This window comes from Augochlora pura, chromosome 9 (genome assembly GCF_028453695.1).
Source record: "Augochlora pura isolate Apur16 chromosome 9, APUR_v2.2.1, whole genome shotgun sequence".
Classification (NCBI taxonomy): Eukaryota; Metazoa; Arthropoda; class Insecta; order Hymenoptera; family Halictidae; genus Augochlora; species Augochlora pura.
Window position 1 is genome coordinate 10,806,363 of NC_135780.1, and position 19,150 is coordinate 10,825,512.

Consider the following 19,150-nt stretch of genomic DNA (forward strand, 5'->3'; position numbering starts at 1 on the left):
TACGCGGACCCGCTCTTCGCAGCGCGAGAAACGGAAAGGGAGTTGCGAAAAGGCAAATTTTTACAGTCGATAGATACCGGCGCCGGGGATTATTTTGGAATTTTAAAATGTGGGTCGCGACTGGGTCAGCGTCGGGGTAGCCGGCGCTCGGTCGCTGATGTATTGTCCGCGCGCCTTCTTATCGCGACAGCGATGCCGCGGGAGGTTCGACTCCGGTGAAAGCACGGAAGCTGTTCGTCGACGCGGAACGAGCAGGGAAGAAAACCATCCCCCCGATGGCTCGTTACGACGATTTTAATTAAAGGAAAGCCCTTTGCCGAGCGATCGCCGGGGCTAAGATCAATGTTTACGGTACAGCGGGAACCGTTTGTGCGATCGGCTGCGCGCGCTCGAAGCCAGAAGATAGGCTTAATTAGACGAAACACGACCGGATGGCAAGCAATCGATCGAGGTCTCGAGTTACATGGGGGGTCGACCCATGGGGGGTCGATGGAAAGGGTTCGCGTGATGAGCTGGACTCGAACGATTAGCGTCGATACGCGGGCTAGATAATAAAGATAGGGATAGATAAATCGTCGAAGACGAGATGGTGTCCCGGGAATTTTTGCAGATTTCGTTGGGGCATGAGAAAAACGATTCCGTGTGCAAACAACGAAGGCGGAGGCAAGGTGTCGCGCGATCGTAAAGTTTCACGGTCTTTTTCCGAAGATAGATCAATTTCGATTTGACCGGCCATTTCGGCTGGTCGCCATCCGCTTCTTCGCATCGAGAGACGAGGAAGCTGCTTAATATCGATCTCGGTACTTGAGATCGTCGCGAGGATCTTTCATTTCCGGCCAACTGTTACGAACTATCGAAATGTCCATTTATTATCTGCTTCGAGTCCCGTACTCGTCGTTTTCCTTTTCCACGGTTTCGTGTTGGTCCCTGAATCGTTTCTTGCCTCATCTGTTTTCAATTTGTTATCACCAATTATTACATAATAATATATAATTATTACAGCTGTGGATTAACACTAGATTTACGGAACCAATTTCTTAATTCACGATTATTCAGATTGCAATAATTCGTCTGTGAGTTTGGATAGCGAATAGTTTGGTTTAAATTAAATATGAGCTTTAACGTGTAAATAATAAGATCGGAATAAATGGCTTATTCATTTGTTCGTACGAGTAGACATCGGTAAAGAACGAAACCAATATTAGTACTGAGTAAGCGATTAGCGAGTCAGCAGTTAGGTAAACCGTTTGTCTAGGCTTAATCTGAATTGTATAGTAATCGCTGCAATTATTAACAATGCAATGTATTAACTTTATCGCTGTTATCATTAACAGCGTTAATTAACAAGCTGAAATACTTTACTTAGACGAACAGATTTTGTTTTTATAGAGCGCTCCGTAAATCTAGTGTCGAAAGATTGTTACATAATTTTTATAGTACAGTTGACATTATCGATTTGAATTTCATCCCGTTTTCGAACTCGAACGAGCAGGGAACCAGGACGCGAGGCAACCCTAACCGAGACAGACGCTTACAGACCTAACCTAACAGACGCTTACAGACCTAACCTAACAGACGCTTACAGACCTAACCTAACAGACGACTCTCGCGGAACGGTTCGCGACAGTCCGGCCGAAGCATCGCCGCGCGGACGTTACGAATCGGACGCCTAACCGCGACAGTTTTGAACGGTTTATTTTCGGCCGCGTTTCCGAAGCCCCGGCTCGCATGATCGTCGCCGTTCGCGGCCCGCCGAATCCGCAACGGTTGCCGGAAGCCGGCCAGCGGCCGACGCTCGGCTATAAATCGTAACAAATCCTGTCGAGGGGGACTCGGTCTCTTCCGGTCACGTGAGAACGCCGCTTCGGCCAGCCACCCGACGCCGGTGCAAACGCGGCTGCACCGACCTGCGACAACGGGAAGCGTAACCGTTGACGCGACCGAAAGTTAATTACGTTAATTGATGCTAAACGTTGACGTTCGCCGGGCGGATCCCGGGCCCGAAATCGGGCACGTTGAAAGAGCGACGACGACGGAATTGATCGCGTCACGCGATGCCGCGATTAATCCCGTCGACGTCGCCTGGGTATACATACACAACAAAATACACACACACACAATAAAACAGACACACGCGTATATATATATATAAATATAAAACACACGACTCTGTACATTACAGTTGAAAAACGAAACGGCGCGAGCGAGCGCTCGATATTCTCAAATGACCCGTGCAATTGAAAACGAGAATGTTTACGTTCCGCGCGGAGAATGAATACGCTAACTGCCTCTCTACGATTTTTCACGATCCGTTGCTCTGTACGATAGGTTGATTCGTTAATCGGTAAGTCGCGACGCGAAATGTTTCGTCCCTCGACGAGGAACCGAGCCTGCGCGTTGAGTTTCGCGCGACGAGAGGGCGCCTGCGCGATTTCATTCCCCCCCTCTTACTAGGTGCCACGGTCGAGCGGCTGCCAGGGAGGGGGAACGCGAACGCGAGGAGGGTGCCTTCTTCTCGGGCGAGAACTATAGCGCGACGTGTTTCTTGGTTTTACATCGTTGCGAACGAACTCGATTGGCCGAACCACGAACTCTCGGAGGATGACTTTGGAAACGCGAGTTCGGACAGCACCATTGTCCTCCGAACGCCTAATTGCACGGAACGTTTGAGCATGCGAAACGTTCTATCGCTTCGAGCCCGAAAAATATACGGAAACCGTGCGTAACAACAGAGCGACATAGAACACACCACATACATACATACATAAATACATACATACATACACGTATACACACGGATACACGTATATTATATATACACACGTATATAGGAATATATATAAATATATTGATAATATATTATGATATTCCATGACACACCGTTTCGTAATATATTATTAATTTCGAGCGTGAAAGATGAAAAAAGAAGGAGGAAGATGATAAAAAAGGGCGCGTCGCGTTGTCCACGACGAACCCGACGTGCACAATTCGTTCTTTCCGACGTGATCGAATCCCGAAGATGTTCAGCCCTGCGAGAAACACTCTATATATATATATAACCGACGACTTAGCGAAAGAGATAAAACAGCTATACAATAACGAACAACAACAACAACAACAACAATAACAACAATAAGAAACGAGAACCAGAAATGAAACCGATACTCCCAAAGAAATCCCCATCCCGAGAGCAGATAACGAAGGAACAGAATAGAAAAAAAAAAAGAAACAAAGATACCTAGAAACAAAAGCACCGCAGGACCGATACGCGAAAACCACGAGATCGAGATTTCCGGGGGCGGAGAGGGGCCGGGAGAGAGAAATCGACGGTCGATCGTCGATCTTGTCGGGTTGGAAACTATGAAACGGGCGCCGCGGCTGTGCGCGGAGTATACGAGAACGCCCGTTTCATGGTTTCCAACTCGCCGGAGCGTGAAACGAGGAAACACGTGGGCGGGAGGGGAGGGGCAGGTGCCGTACCGCCCTCGGAAATGCTCGAGCGTTCGTTTCCACGAGAAACGTTGGGACCCGGTTCGTCTTGTCCGTCATTGTTTCATTCTTTTCGAAAGCGTTGTTTCGCGGGCCACTCCGAAACGCGAAACGGGACCAAAAAGAAAAAAAAAGAAAAAGAAATAAGACACACAAGCGTGTCGCAATGTCCACACTACCCCGCCTCTTTCTTCTGTCCCCTCCTACATCTGGCCGACAACCCCCGAACGTCTATTTCTCCTCCCCCCTTTCATCCAACCACCCCCACCCCCCTCTAAACGCTCCCCAACGGTTCACTAACGGCAAGGAAAACGAAAAAAAAAAAGAAATTCCATGTCCATTCCTGTTTTCCAGGAGCCTCTTTCTACATCTCTCTATTTCTGTGTGTCTCTTGTCCTTATATATATACACATATTATATATAATATATATATAATATATCTTTCTCTTTCTCCAATTTCTCTCTATCTATCTATCTCTCTTTCTCTCTCTCTCTCTCTCTTTCTCTTTCTCTCTTTCTCTGACTTTCTCTGTCGCGGCTCAACATACTGGACACAACTCCACACGATATTTTTATATAGATTTCTTAAAAGTGCATTATAGTGCCAGGAAGACCACGCCAAGTTTAACAAAGAGAAAAAAAAAAAACGAATAAAACGAGAAAAAGAAAAAACAGTCTGAAATATCGGGGAAGCGTTAGACGATTAGAGAACCGATTCTATAAGTATTAATAATGTATAAATAAAGAGAGAGAGCCGTAGATGAAAGAATCGTCATCGGGCACGGACGTCGTCGTCGTCGTCGTCGACGGAACGGCGCGCGATCGTGCGGAGGTCGCGTCCGACGATGCGCACTACGTAGAGATCAGCCTCGGGAAATGGATCGTGGTGGCGGAAAGACGGCGAACGAGGCTCCCCGCTCTGCGTTCTCGAGATCCCCCCATCGATCATTTCGTCGACGTTCAATCGTCGAATGCTATTTAAACGCTATGAACTCGAGTAACGAAACGTTTTTAGAACGATCGGTAGCGTCGATTAATTGCAAACCCATGAAGCTGATATAACGAATCTAGTTTTGTATTTTAAACGAGAAATAGTCGGCGTATTATCACAATAATGCGCGTCTTCGATAAATTATTCAATTTCGTACGAACAAAAAGATTAAAAGAAATATAAATGAAATTCTCTTAGGATCAAATATTAGACGTTTTGTATAATAAAAGTTCGTCTAGTCGATCGATGCAGACGATTTTCATTTCGCGCGAAAAGAGAGATCTCGTTGAAACGGTAAAAGTTGCTTTTCTGAACGTCTACAAAGTTATTTGAAAATCGTCGTTGACCTCGCAGAGGCTCTCGAGGTATTTCCCGCTGCGAGAAGAACGTGCTGGGGAGCCTCCGGGTCTCCCGACACCACTCTTAATTCGATCAGGTGTCTAATGACGTCGATGGGTGACGTTGCCTGTTCCAATCAAGGAGCGAAAAGGCAACCTGACCCTATCGAGGTCTGGGCACCGTCGAATTCGAGCACGACGCTCTGCCAAGCGGTCGGATGGACAGCGAGGATCGGCAAATATCGTCGGCAAGGGACGGCTCCCGACGGCGTTCGTTTGCCGTAACCGCGATCCCGTCGAACGGGAGCGATCGTTAGCATGACCAACACGGACGCCAATTATTAATCGGCTGTAGTTCGCGAGGGAGGTCGGTGCGCGCGCCATTTATTAAGGTGATATACGGTGGCCGGGTGGATCGGTGATTTCGAGCCAACGACGGTCCGTCCGATGATCTATCGACGATCTATTAATGATCTATCGACGATCTATTAATGATCTATCGATGATCTATCGATGATCTATCGGCGATCTATCGGCGGACCAGGTCGGCGCCGTTTTCGCTTCGAACCGCGCGGCTCGTTCGGTCTCCGCTGTGTAGTCGTCGAACAGCTATAGTCCGCGCGCGAGAAGAAGACACCTTTGCGTCTACGTTTCCCCCTCTACCAGCTCTCCCCACCGCCGCGCTATTAGCCGAAGACGGTGACGCAGATCGGCACCCGGTTTCGACCAATAGCTACGGCAGCGAAGCAACTGGCAAGCGGAGAAATATAAACGCAAACGTGTCTTCTTCTCGCGTGAGAACGATAGTTAATCGGCAGAAGGGATTGCGTACACGACACAGTATTCTTAGACGAGCCTCGAACTCGCGGGAAAAAGCTTCGGTAGCGATTCGTTGAATAACCGATAGGAGACTGTCGATCGCGACCAAAATAGTCGCGGAGACTGCTAAGAGACTGTTCTGATAAGGGCAGGGGTCGCGAGATGGAATTCTTAGCCAGGATTGTCGACCTTGATCTAATTATCGGAAGCTCCGGCGGTTCGAACCATTTTAGAATGACGATTCGCTGAGAATCGAACAGGTTTCATTGAAATTGTTCCACTAGAAACGGAGGACTCTTCTGGTCAAATATATGGTAGCAGTTTTAATCAGAGCTCGACGCAAAGTAACCTGAAGAATGATTAACAACTATGACTAATATGGAATCACGTTCATGATTTGGAATATTGTTTGCAAGTTATCAAATATTCGTAACTAATAAGTAACTTTAGTTACTTAGTAATGATTATTTAGTAATGATTACTTTTTTAGATTAACTGACAAATTTGATATCATAGTAGTTAATAATGATTCTGAGTAGTTTAAAGAGAATCTGGATATATTTCATGATCTATTAGGAGACACGCTTGATCCCCGGATCCAATAGAAAATTACAACAAAAGATAAATTAATTATACATCCACGATTAGAGACTACCGAATATAATCATGATTTATTCCGCTGACAATTATTATAATTAGTTTCCTTAATCAGAAAACAATCGATGATCGACTGATTTCAACGACTGTACCATATTAGAAACAATTCCAAGCATTGATCGATGATCGAGGACTCTAGGAACTGTTTCGATCCAAAGTGCTCGCTGTCAAAGATCCGACGCGTTTTCAAAATGGCTCGAAACGTCGGAGGATCTTGAACTAGACAATTGTCGGCGAAACTTTCGTTATTCGGCTTGCGCGGGGAGCTTCGCGAGAACCCAAGGCGACCATAAGGGTGGGCAGAACGGCCGAGAACCGGGCATCCAGCGAGAAACCGACGAGATTAGGGACACAGGAACGGAGAAAGTCGCTTTTCGCCGCACACTTGAACAATAGGTATACCATTTAGACGAGCAGAAACGATAGCACGGATAATTATAATAAGGAGGATCGTGGTGTGCCCACGCGGAGGACCTTAATCGGCGATCTATACATTGCCCCGTGAAGATAATTGCTTCGTCGACAATTCTCCTCCATGTATTCATAGCTCGGCTGCGGATCTTCCGCGCGCGCGCTCGTAGCGGAACGTCGACGGCCGACGTGGAATAGCAACGACGCGGCGAAAAGTTTTCGCCGTCTATCCGACTAGCGCAGTTCCATCGATTACGTTCTCGATTCACTAATTAAGAAGCAACTTAGCTACCCAGCTTCAGCGATCGATGTAGCCGATGTTTTATTTCGCGCGAAGATCCGCAGTCCGTTCGTTACGGACGAAACTGTATCACGTGCCGGCATACGGAACGGGGAAGCATCGTTCGTCGGAACTGTCTTCGCTCGGTTCGCGACAAAACGGCGAAACAGCTCTACGGAATAAAAACGATCGAAAATGGAACCTGGAACCGCTTCTGGTTCAAACAAAGCAGATCCCAAGGAACTCGAAACGATTATTAAACATTTATCGACCGCGGTTTGTTCGTTGACATAATATGGCATAACCATGATGTATGACATAACCTCCTGCGGAGAAAAAAGGAGCCGTTTCGCCGACCTGTCCGAGGCAACGCGAAGACTTCCGGTCAGCGACGAACCCCCCGTCGACTATGCCGAGGTTTATTTGTATGTTTATACCTGTACATATGTGTATACTATATCATGTAATATACACGACATTATAGCGTATAGCGTAATGTATATATATCGAAGAAATGAAAAAAATCGCGTGTTATGGCCTTTGTTTCGAGCACGGTTTACACGATGAGAGCAGCGATAAAAGGGGAGAGGGGCGTCTTGTCGGGGTGGGGGGAGGTGGGTCCCGGCCGACGTCTTCCGGCGCCATGTTCTCACATTCGTCGGATGTTTAATCGACCCTTTAAACACGTTGTACTTTGTATGTGTACATATGAATTTTCTACGTCCGACGGCTCTGAAAATGCTGGAGCCCGGACGGAGCGTGGCCGTGACCCCCCTCCCCTCGGCTCGGAGACGAGGGTGTTCAACCCTGTTGTGTTCACCCGTTGGTTAACATTTAAGCGGACTCGTTTCACGGACCCGTGGCAAAACGTGGCGGAGCCCGCGCTCGTCGCCGACGACGCTCGATTGTTTTCGTTCCACGCCGCGACCCTTAACCTAAAAGAGAGAGACGATTCGATTCGCGGCGAATTCATTCGCGACAGAGGCTGCTACGGACCCCTTGCGATTTTAAACGATCCATCGTTTATTTCCGGACAAAACGTAATTCGAAGGAACGCGCATTTCCGTCTCGGAAGTGACAAAGGGGTGCCGGTGCAACGGGTCGATTTTAACCCTCGCGTGGCGGTCGAATTCGATATTAACACTTTACCGACCGGCCGTCGATTAATCGACGTTTTGTTCTCAGCGCATACCGACCGGCCGTCGATTAATCGACTTTTGCTCCACAGCGCTTACCGACCGGTTGTCGATTAATCGACTCTCGATCTTTCTGTTAGATTTGGTTAGGTTAGACTGACAAGTAGCAAGCAGCAAGCATTTTTTTTTTATTAAAGTAAAAGATTTTATTAAATTTGGTTACCCTACGATAACACGAAGCGTAAAATTTTACCAGAGCTTAAGAAAAGCGCGTATATTCCCGCGCGTCAATCTAGGCCGAAACCGAGCCGGTGTCTCGGACGATCTGCGGCTGAATGGGCGGTGAAAAGGGCACGGTATGTTCGAACCGCCACCGGTCGGTAAAGTGTTAATTACTTCGGCGATCGAATAACGCAAACTTGCATCAGGAGCCAGCAAGAAACGTCTCGGTAAATATTCTTTGCGGAAAATATTATCGCGGAATTGTTGTGAACATCGTCGACGGTCGAGAACGTCGCGCCGTTCGAGGGTTAAGGGGTAAAAGTTTATTTAGAAACGGGAGGGTTCCTTCTTTCTTCAATCTCGGGCTCGCGGTTGCGTTTTTCTTTTTTTTCCAAAAACGGGGGCTCGACTTCTATTCGCCTGTGACGTTCGGCCGCGGAACACCGCGCCCGTCTCGCGATTTTTCCTGAAAACTGAACCGCCGAACAGAGAGAACGAGCTCGGCAGCAGCGGCGCGCGAATCGCGCGGTTATAATGAACGTTTCGCGGATGAGGAAGCGCGACGAAAACGGCGCGGGAAAGAGGGCGAGAAGGGCTCGCCGAGGGTTCGGCAAAAGGGTGGAGGTGACAAGAAAGAGGGTAAACGGCGCACGGAGCGCCGCTCGAAAATCGAAAACGATCCGATCGTCTACGAACCGGTTAATCGACGGTGATTCGTACGGAACGAAGAAAAGAGGAGAGCAAAACGGAGCAAAACAGCCGGGGGGGTAGGGGGTGAATGGATGAACAAGGACGAAGAGAGATTAGTAAACCGTCGGATGGATGAAAAACTATAAGAAAATAAATGGAGAACAAAGTTGAATAACGCACGCCCCCGCGGCGATTTATACGAGTATTACCACGTTATCTACCACGTATAATCATTTACTATTGTTGTTATTATTACCAGTTATATTATGATTATTACGGTGAATTATTATTATTACTAAATAAACGGTAGCGTTCGAAACGGTTTTAAAAAACAAAAAAGGCTCTCAGACACACTTTATTAAGGTCTTTACCAAGAAATATTACCTAGCGGGCTGTCGCCGTCTAACTGTTACGTAAACTGACCAACAAATTACTAAAGTAATGTAAACTCCCTATTTAATCCATAGGGCGATTCTAGCGACCACGAGTTTTACGGGGAAGTAGTCTTTTTTAAACGAGCTCTATGTCTCTTCCCCTCTATCTTTCTCTCCTCCTATCTCTCTCTCTCTCTATATCTCTCTATCTATCCATCTATCTATCTATCTCTGTCTCTCTTTCTCCAATTATTTGACACTGAACTGGGACGCGAAAAGTGCAGCGAAACGTCTCCCTTTAAAACAGTCCGCCAACACGGTTTCTCGCTCGCAAAATTCCGCCCCGCGAAAAAATTTCAAAAACCTCGAATCCGCGATCCCTCGAATGAATTTACCCGCGACCAAAATAAATTCGAGACAGCCGCCGATTGGCCGGTTGGTGTCCCGCGTTGGATTCTTCCGAAATTCTCGCACGGTTGTCGATTAAATACGCCGTCCCCAGGTAACGACACCTCTTCCTCCAAAGCCTCGAGAGAATCCGTCGGGAAAAACATCGTCGCCGGCGACAGTTGCAAATTCGAAACAGCCACGCGCGAAGCGACACTCTCCCTCCCTCTCTCTCTCACACACTAGCTGCATTACTCGGATGCAATTTCTGACGTAAATGAAAGCCCGGATTTCAGCCGAGGCGCATTCATTTCGCGGAACGGGTCGCTCGCGTGTTTGCAAATTGAAATTATAAGACGAGCCGCGAGAGCCCGTCCTCCCGAAATTTCCGCGTTCCAAATTCTTTCGTATAGAGTATCGAGTATGCGGCCGGGGATCCGATCTCGGCGCCGACGAAATTCGCGCGCAGACCGCGGATAATCGGGACTGCGTGATAAATAGTTATTCGGACGTAAGGAGCGCTCGAAGGATTTCCCTCGGCGGTTCGGCGCGAGAAATAGACTCGAGGAAACGTTCAATAATGCAGGCCGGTCCCGACGGCCGATACGGCGTGATCTTTTTAAATTTCAAGAAAACGTTACCAACGAGCGCCGCTTCGGAACGCATCGATCGGGTGAGAAATATCCGGCGGCCGGCTAAATTCGGCAGAGCTTGGCGCTCGTCGCTGAGAACCGGCGCCGATCGCGAATTGATGCTGATAACGAAATAATCGAGCCATCCCCCCTCCCCCATTTTCGGACCGTTTTTCCCCCGGCATTATTTATGCCTCGCTGCCGTTCTATCGCGGTACACTTCAATCGGTCTCGCAGGCTGTCTTAATTAGCTATTAATCGTCCCGTGACTTCGCGCGGTGACTGATCAAGATTGATGGCGATCTCGGACCCCCGGGGACGAGGCTGGACTTTTTGCGTGCCCTTCCAGTGCGTTAAACCCACCTGAAGAGGTCTAGATTACGATGATTAAGCCCACAGGGTGACGCGTTAGTTCTTTTACACTATCGGGCGACGGCTGACACACACACACGAAGCATGTGATGCTTGCTCAATAGAAATCGTAAACGTTGGGTCGTTCGTTTCCCAAAAGAAAAAAAAAATGAAAAAGAAAAAGAAAAAACAAAACACTCGGTGTGTTCGTCGAAGTTTAAAACGATTTGCGATTCTTCCCGTTTCTTGTTCGATCGTCGTCGTCGTCGTCACGTAGAGACTAAGATAACCAGCGATAAGAAGCGCGGAAAACCATGTTCTTTTCTTTGTATAATACGTTCGAAGGTGACCCGACACACACACACGCATACATACGTACACGCGCATCAAACACAGACGAACATCAAACACAGACGAACATCAAACGTACACGAACATCAAACATAAACACACAGAGAGTGACACGTTTCTACGCGACACGTAACCGCGCGAATAATCCGCGAATCGTATCGCGGTGCGCGAACCTGTTTGTAGCGTTGCATGCGAACGATATTAGCTAGATAAGGGAACGGGATTTTGTGAGCAACCTGTTTGTTATACGTTCACGCGAACAGCCGCTTTCGTTCGAGTGCGTTCACATATATATATGTATATATATATTTGAGAGGCGAGAGCGTTTAATTAAGATTGATTTCGTTGACTGTACACACCGGTCGGCCCGTTTTTCAAGCGACACACGGCCGAGTCTCGCGGCAGGTTTGCTGCTGGAAAATGAACGATTCACTCTCAGAATGTACACGGAGGTGAATGGAAACGTGATCGATCGAACGGGGGATGTGGGTGCCCCACGGCGCCCCACGGGCGTGCGGCGGCATGCGATCGTGCAGAATCATTTCGTGTAAAATTGCGTCGGTGAACCAGCGGCAGCGCGCGCTGAACTCTCCGCCATTATTGTTCGCGTTCCGCGGAGGAATCGAGCGAACGCCAGTCGTTTCGAATCGCTCCCGCGGAAACTGGACGCGAACGTTTCGTTCTACGATCGTTCTTGATCGTTCTCGATCGCTCTGGATCGTTCGGTGAACGATCATTTCGCGTTCCGATAGCTTTTGCGTTCTTTCCGAGAAACAAAAAGACAAATTTAACACCGATTCCCGCGAGTTCATGTAAAAATAATACGAAGCTGCGTTCAATTCCCGTTCCGTTCAAGATTGAAGCGGTAGAAAAAGAAATTGATAGGGGGAGAGAAGAAGCGACCGTTGATCTATCGATCACCGACGCAATTATCGCGGACGACGGCGGTCCTTCCGTAATCACGGCGCCCGTCAAGCAAGACTAAAAAACGAGGGGGGGAAGATTTATAACGCGATCCCCCAAAATACCCGTGCCAATGCACAACCCAGGAAAGTTCGCGATGTGATTGCGAATCGAATGGGAAACGATCCGGCCCGTGCGAGACGGAGGGACGCGCCCCGGTCGTCCGGCGACGATCCGATGGAAAAGAGGAGAAACAATTCCCACGCAACGAATCTTGAAAGTAGTCAATATCTAATCAATTCCAAAGATACCGTAGCGGTAGACGATTTAAGGAGAAAACTAAAATACTGAAGAAGAAGAAGACGATGATGATGATGATGATGATGCGGTGGTGACGGAGGATATGGCAAACCAGTTGTACACGCGAGTGACGAGTATGGCAATAAGAACGTCGAAACACGAGCATGGAAAAGAAAGCCTCTTGCGAAAACGAACGATGTTCGAGAATGATAAAAATCTTCCATTTGGATTGAATATCATTGTGGAGCATACACTGTAAACAAAAAAAAAAAAATAAATAAATAAAACGAGTTGTTATTCTGAAACATACGCGTGGTGCGGTTAAAACGATGCGAAATGTATATATATATACGTATTATTATATAATTAAATATAGCGAATGAGAAAAGAAACCAAAAAAAAAAAATGTAGCACATATTTTTAAAGTGAAATGAAAAACCAACCCGTGTTGAGACGAGTAAAAAGTACAGATTAAAATACGTCGGGCGAATACGCGCGCGCGCGGTGCTGATATCACGGCACTAATCAGTTTCAATGAAAGAAAAAAGAAGAACGCGAAAGAAAGAAGGGAAGAATGAATTTCAATCCTGTTAATCATAGGCGAACTAAATAATATCAAGCGAGCACCAGTCGATAAAACTATTCGTAGCGTGTTATCTCCGTGAAACGCTGCTAAGAATCGATCTTCGATCTACGAAGGGTTAGGGGTATATAAAAATTACAATGTTTATGAACCAATGCATTTTCATGCCGAGAACAAATAAAATTTGCAAGTCGACTACTAATGAGTTTTTCCTATCCTTTCGCCCTCAAATCGCTTTTTCCAGAGGACAGCTGCGCTAAGATTCACTATATTGTTCGCTATATTCACTAAATCTGATTAAACTTATTCAAACATAATTGAAGTTATCTCTACTTAACAACAGTAAGTTGTACTAGAATTTAACGGAGCAGAACTTCTTAAAAAATTATTCAAACTAGAATGAACTTCCTCGAACACACGTAGCTAATCTAGGAAACATGATACTACAAAGGTAAGTGATTTACACATGTTAGGCCAATCATCCTGGAGGTAATGTTAGTGTTCTTCACATTGGCAAATTCTTGCCTACGAAACTTGATGTATCCAATATATGCCGTTGCAAAGTAGATGCTTTCAGCTTTAATTTAAGCTATATTGCATTGCAAAAGATTAACGGGAACATAATTTTTCATGATATAGAAATCTAACTTACCAATGGCGCCACTCATCTCATCCTGGGGGTAACGTTAGTGTTCTTCATATTGGCAAATTCTTCCTTACGAAGCTTGATGAATCTAATATATGCCGTTGCAAAGTAGATGCTTTCAGCTTTAATTTAAGCTATATTGCATTGCAAAAGATTCACAGGAACATAATTCTTCTTGATGTCGCAATCTAACTTATCGGTGGCGCCACTCATCCTGTGGGTAATGTTAGTGTTCTTCATATCGGCAAATCCTTCCTTACGAAGCTTGGTGTTGGTACTACACTTTAATTCGAACATTCATTAATATGTATAATAATAGAAGACGATCTTCAGTTATCGATACAATAAAATTTAATTTTCTCTCCGAGATATTACATTGTATTATTTAAATAGTGGATATCTGAAGACTGCAGACTCTCCTTGCTTTCATTAGTCTGTTCGGACATATTCTCCGATGACGAAGCAGCTGGTTCTGATCTGCAATTCAAATAGGAAAATAAAACTTTGTTCCTAAATAATCTGCAAATCTAAATAACAAGTCACCCATAATTCATTATTTTTTACATTTTTAACGATGTTGTTTCATTGTTGATCTTCCTTTTCTCAGTTTCCAACAATTTCTGTTTTGCTAAGTTTTCTTTTAAAGTTTCTCTCAGAATTAAATTGTATATTTGGGTGGTATTTAATCGGGTGGATGGATTTGTGCTCTTCTCGATAGTATTCTTCAATGATTGGAATAAGTTTTCTTTTCTTGCTCGTGTTTCTACAATAGAGAATAATTATTTCTTTTAAAAATTACGTTTTCAAGGAGAAAAAAAAATCGTCGATGAAAGAAAGTTAATATTTGTTTTACCAGACGATCCGAAGTCTTTTTCTCTGGCTTCCGGAAGTACATCCTCAAAGGAATACCGTGGAGTTAGTAAAATATCCGATGATCCTTCTTTATTATCGTACGACCTTTGCAATGGCGCCGTTGGTAGTCTCTCAGCATTATTTGCTACCTCCTCTATTATATCAAAAGATCTCTCGGGTGTACAAAGATGTTCAATACTTTCGTTGAATGTTAATGTTTCGATGCGAGGTCCGCCAGTCAGTCTATTGCGTGTGGTCGGAGGACGTCGAACTTTCCAACTTAACCAGTTAGCCCTGAGATAGAGAGTAAAATCTTAAATTTAATATTTAAAAAGAATCATTTGAAAGAAAAGAATTCACTTACAAGCATCTAGTGTGCACTAGTCCAAAAATAATAAGTGGCGTAAATATGAAAGCCACAATATAAATAAACATTTTTAAATGTTCAAAATAATATGATCGTTCAATGAACCATTTTGTCAATTGACTGATATTTGGTGACAAATGATGATTAATCTGACCACCTATGTTTTTCTCGCATGATGATTACGAGTAAAACAAGATAGCGATGTAATCTGAAAAATCTGATGCTTTCATAGCCTTTTTCCTCTGTTGCAGTTTAACCACAAACTAGAACGTATGCTTGCATCTGATGCCTAACATTCACAATATGTGCATACAAACAATACTTTTTTTATTCTACAATTTGTTTATTAATGCATTGATATACAACAAAGGATAGCGATGTCTAGCATCAGACACCAGCCGGTTTCGAAGTTATTCACCTACATATAGAAAATATATCTACAGGAAAAATAAAGATATATCAAAACTAGATCACAAAATGTGTATACAAAAGTTTACTTTTAATGATTAACAAATCTGATGTATAGCACAAACAGTGTTTGTTGTTTTTCTTTTATGAAACAATTTGAATATGTATACGTATAATATGCATATATAAATGCTATGGATTGCCCTTGAACATTTTTTTTACCGATTTTATAGAACATTCAGAAGGAAACATACAAATGTATAAGTGTCGCGTATTTTGCCTCGTTAACTTAATTGCCTTAGTTAGTTTTGTAACTACATAAAGAAGAAATATCGATCGGTAAACGTCTCAAGCTAATATATACAAAATTAAACATAATAAGTTTTCAAAACCCCTACATTTATAAACCAATAATGTTCCATTTATCCCTTGATAAAATAAAGAAATATGATTTCGAATGTACATGACAACCGCTCATACCTTTCTCCATGACGACAGAATATTTTAAAAGGACAGAAAGTACATACAAAGAAAAATCTAGTTATCAGTTAAGGTGCGTGTTCATAGAATTGTGATATACAAAAAAATAGGATTATCTTCTAGGATAAAGTATTATCACTTAACCATTTCTTTCTTCTTTCTGATACAGAAATTTGCATCAAGTAAGATTCAATTCATGTTTGTATATGTTTTCGTTATCCGATATCAAATATAAGATATTTGATTTAAAAGAACTCAAACGATTCAACGCGGAAGGAACCACATTTGTTAAAAAATTCCATTTTAGTTACATTTAAAGTACAGATTTGAAACAGTTCAATGCTATAATACCACACACAACTTTTATAATTCTTATTCGTACATTGAATCTGTGCTTTAATTATAACTACATCGCGTTGTCCATATAGACCTAGTTTCTGTTTTTCTTTTTTTTTTTTTTAATAAATTACACTTCTTAGTCAGCTCATTACAGAAGTTCGTTTAAGCTAAAAAATATTAAGATGAGTATAAGAAATGTTTGGTGTACAGCTTTAGTGAAATTATATAGAAGTTTCTTTTTCTTTTAGTTTTTTAGAATAACGTCTGCTCTTTCCTAATTGAATGCGTATTTCAGTGAAGTGTTTTCATTCACAGTACGTGAGAAACGTACTATAAATATGACCGATACGGACAGGTCTGTACTAAACTTGGGACACAACACGATTCTTTTCGTCGCTCATTTGTTCGAATTGAATTCTCATAGCTGCTTCATAATTGTGTTTCTGTTGCTGATCTGTGCTTCACATTAAATACTCGAATGTATCATGAATATATATATAATATATATACTCATTTTGTGTGTATGCGTGTATCTAAATACATGTCTATATATGTATATTTCTTTGTATACATATATATATACAAACTTCCTCATTTTTTTCATAAATGTCTCTTACGACAGTACCATTTTTCCTGCGGAATGATACTTAAACACAAAGAATGCAGCACTGAATAATCAATAAAGGTTATTCGTCTAAGTCATTAATATGAAGAACTTCTCTATGATTTAATCCAGCAGATGATAACGTTGAGATCTCAAGAGATGGGTATAGAATTCTCTTCGGATAACTTGTAGTTATTTCGAAGCACGCCGGCGAATCTGGCTGACTAAAAATCCAGTGATATACGTCCTAAGAAAAGATTGATAATATTAAATGGATTCAATATTAACATATGAAGATATTTTAATTGATTGAGCCCTGTAGCTTTTACCATTATCGTATCAGACATTAGGAAACGCCTTTTTATCGTCCTCTCTGCAAGTTTGATTTGAAGATGACACACATTAGGATTATTAGATTCTGGTTCCAACGGTACTTTGCCAAGAGTGAGCTCTTTTTCATGACGAATACGCTGAATTTCCATTTCTTGGGCATTCAATTGCTCTTTTTCTTTAGCCTCTTGCTCTTCGCGCGCTCTTCGTTCCTCTTCTTTTTTCCGATCCTTCTCTTGATCCGCGCGTAATGATTCTTCGTACGCCTGATCCTGTTGCAGGCGCAACGATTGTGCCGCACTACGTTCGGCTCTGCATTCAAAAGACAATATAAATAAGCAGTCAATTATTTTTTTTTTAAAAGCAAATGTTTGTATCTTTGCCGCACCTTTCCTGACGCGCTAGTATTAAATTAATTTCGTTGTGATCTATAATGGCTTGCAGGTGAGATATAACATCAGAGGGAAATGGCATGCCCTCCATTCTATAACGCAATAAAATAAATAAAATTCAATTGTTATCACTATTCTTTTATAAAGCATCGAACAATGTGTGATATATTACATACCGGCCAACCATTGTCATTCTGTTGTCTTTTAAAACTATGGTAGCCAAGAAAGGATAAGAACCAGGTCTAAGGGCTTCTGCCACTTTGTAGCCCTCTCCAGATTGTACATTACATGCCCAAAATAAAGTACGTGTATTTATAAATCGAATTACTTCTGGATTGTTTAGTGTATTCCTATATAGAAAGATTTAGTATTATTTTTATATATATAAAAAAAAAAGAATTCATGCTTGACTGTTTATAGAGTTACCTGCACCATTGATCGATATCTTGGGTTTCATCTATATGCAGATATACTAATAAAAATCTTAATTCTTGTTTAGCATCGGAGAGAGCCTGGCTGTAAGAGCCTTGGTAGCAAACAGGATGACTACTACCGTAACGTTCCTCATAGGCTCGAATAAAGTTAATTACATCTTCCACTGGGTCAGATGTCACTTAAAAAATACAATTGAAGTTTCAATTTATGTTATCAACTTGGAATGACTTCTTAAACTAATTTTTGTGTAGTTAAAACTCACCAGGTCTACCGTTTCCCCTGAATATTGAAAGAAGTAATTGCAGGGTACTGATCACTCTTTTATATATGAGGTAAAACAAGTACGATAAATAACTACCACTGCCATTGTTGCTTCCAGAATAATTAAAATATATTCTAGAACTGCTATCATCAACAACTTGTGGTGGTCTAGTTCTTGAGTCTTGTGCATACATAGATGGCCTTCCTTCATATAGATTTAGCTGTTCCTAAATGGACAGAGAAGGGCATCGTCAAGTTAGTAAAGTACATTGAATACAAAATAAATCCCTGTTGCACATTGGTCCATGTAAGACGAATATGTTATGAAATTTCTAGCAGATAAACAGAGACACGCGCAAGCGGAAGCTACAAGGTTAAACTGTTTACCTGAACAGCAACTTCCAGGTTCCAGTTGTGTCTCTGCAAAACATCCCTACAGATGGACAGGTCTTCAATGCCTGTCAGATCCTGAAAACATTGAAACGATGTTGGTTTGTTGAGATTTCGGAAACGATTATGGAAAAGAGTTGAGTCACCTGGAACTGCAGAACTTTCTCAGTTTGATCGCCGCTGAGCTCGTTCAACGCGAAATCTGCCATGACAATACTCGGCTTGAACGAACCACTGAAAACCCTTCGTCGATTCTTTAAGTCACACAGTTCTAGGGATTGACACTGAATACATCAGATGATAAAAAAGTCAGGCACATGAACGAAATTATTGCGTCGAAGCTGCGATAGCATTTGGTGTGCCTGATATATCAACTAACGATTAACCTCGTTCGTCCGCAGGCTCCACGGCTTACGGGGATCCATGCATCGTCGTCGCAATACGTTTCGTCTGTTTAGTCCGTTCCATGAACGATGTTTTCGGTGTCATGACTTTTTTCAACAATAATTTACGGTTTCAAGGTTCTGTTTCATGCGGTTACGATTTCAAGTGACGTCAACTTGCATGCATTGGCGAAACGATAGTCAACCGTTTCTATGTGTTCCCATTGGCAGGTTATGCTTCTTTTTATGTTCTACATAATCGGAACAACGTTCTAAAATTTCACTTTCAACCAATTTTTTAACAATGATGATGTTTCTCACGAAACCATTTATGCACCTGTTTTAGATT

At 43.3% G+C, this 19,150-nt stretch overlaps 2 protein-coding genes across 3 annotated transcripts; both read right to left on the bottom strand.

The window, feature by feature from the left end:
- Positions 1–13,888: 13,888 nt before the first annotated feature.
- LOC144475356 (uncharacterized) lies at positions 13,889–14,970 on the bottom strand. The gene is made up of 4 exons (XM_078191173.1): positions 14,777–14,970; positions 14,414–14,706; positions 14,125–14,323; positions 13,889–14,037 (listed from the first exon to the last, which is right to left on the bottom strand). Exons 1-4 carry the CDS (start codon positions 14,845–14,847, stop codon positions 13,932–13,934), a joined length of 669 nt encoding a protein of 222 aa, XP_078047299.1. The 5' UTR covers positions 14,848–14,970; the 3' UTR covers positions 13,889–13,931.
- A 217-nt stretch (positions 14,971–15,187) lies between these two features.
- Positions 15,188–19,107, bottom strand: Faf2 (Fas-associated factor 2). Of its 2 annotated transcripts, none has more exons than XM_078191170.1 (9): positions 18,805–19,107; positions 18,565–18,702; positions 18,416–18,496; positions 18,030–18,255; positions 17,759–17,945; positions 17,509–17,682; positions 17,329–17,424; positions 16,940–17,252; positions 15,188–16,857 (listed from the first exon to the last, which is right to left on the bottom strand). In XM_078191170.1, exons 1-9 carry the CDS (start codon positions 18,841–18,843, stop codon positions 16,693–16,695), a joined length of 1,419 nt encoding a protein of 472 aa, XP_078047296.1. In that variant the 5' UTR covers positions 18,844–19,107; the 3' UTR covers positions 15,188–16,692. The 2 variants fall into 2 exon arrangements, with proteins under 2 accessions (XP_078047296.1, XP_078047298.1); XM_078191172.1 differs by having other exon boundaries at positions 18,798–19,104.
- Between the last annotated feature and the right edge of the window lie 43 nt (positions 19,108–19,150).

Excerpts from the sequence above, each read along its gene's own strand:
- LOC144475356 (XM_078191173.1), bottom strand. The coding sequence starts at position 14,847 with ATGTTTATTTATATTGTGGCTTTCATATTTACGCCACTTATTATTTTT. Across the intron at positions 14,707-14,776 it reads CTAGTGCACACTAGATGCTT|GGCTAACTGGTTAAGTTGGA; the intron begins GTAAGTGAATTC and ends TCTCTATCTCAG. Across the intron at positions 14,324-14,413 it reads AAAAGACTTCGGATCGTCTG|AAACACGAGCAAGAAAAGAA; the intron begins GTAAAACAAATA and ends TCTCTATTGTAG.
- Faf2 (XM_078191170.1), bottom strand. The coding sequence starts at position 18,843 with ATGGATCCCCGTAAGCCGTGGAGCCTGCGGACGAACGAG. Across the intron at positions 17,253-17,328 it reads ATACTAGCGCGTCAGGAAAG|AGCCGAACGTAGTGCGGCAC; the intron begins GTGCGGCAAAGA and ends TTTTGAATGCAG. Across the intron at positions 16,858-16,939 it reads TAATGTCTGATACGATAATG|GACGTATATCACTGGATTTT; the intron begins GTAAAAGCTACA and ends ATCTTTTCTTAG.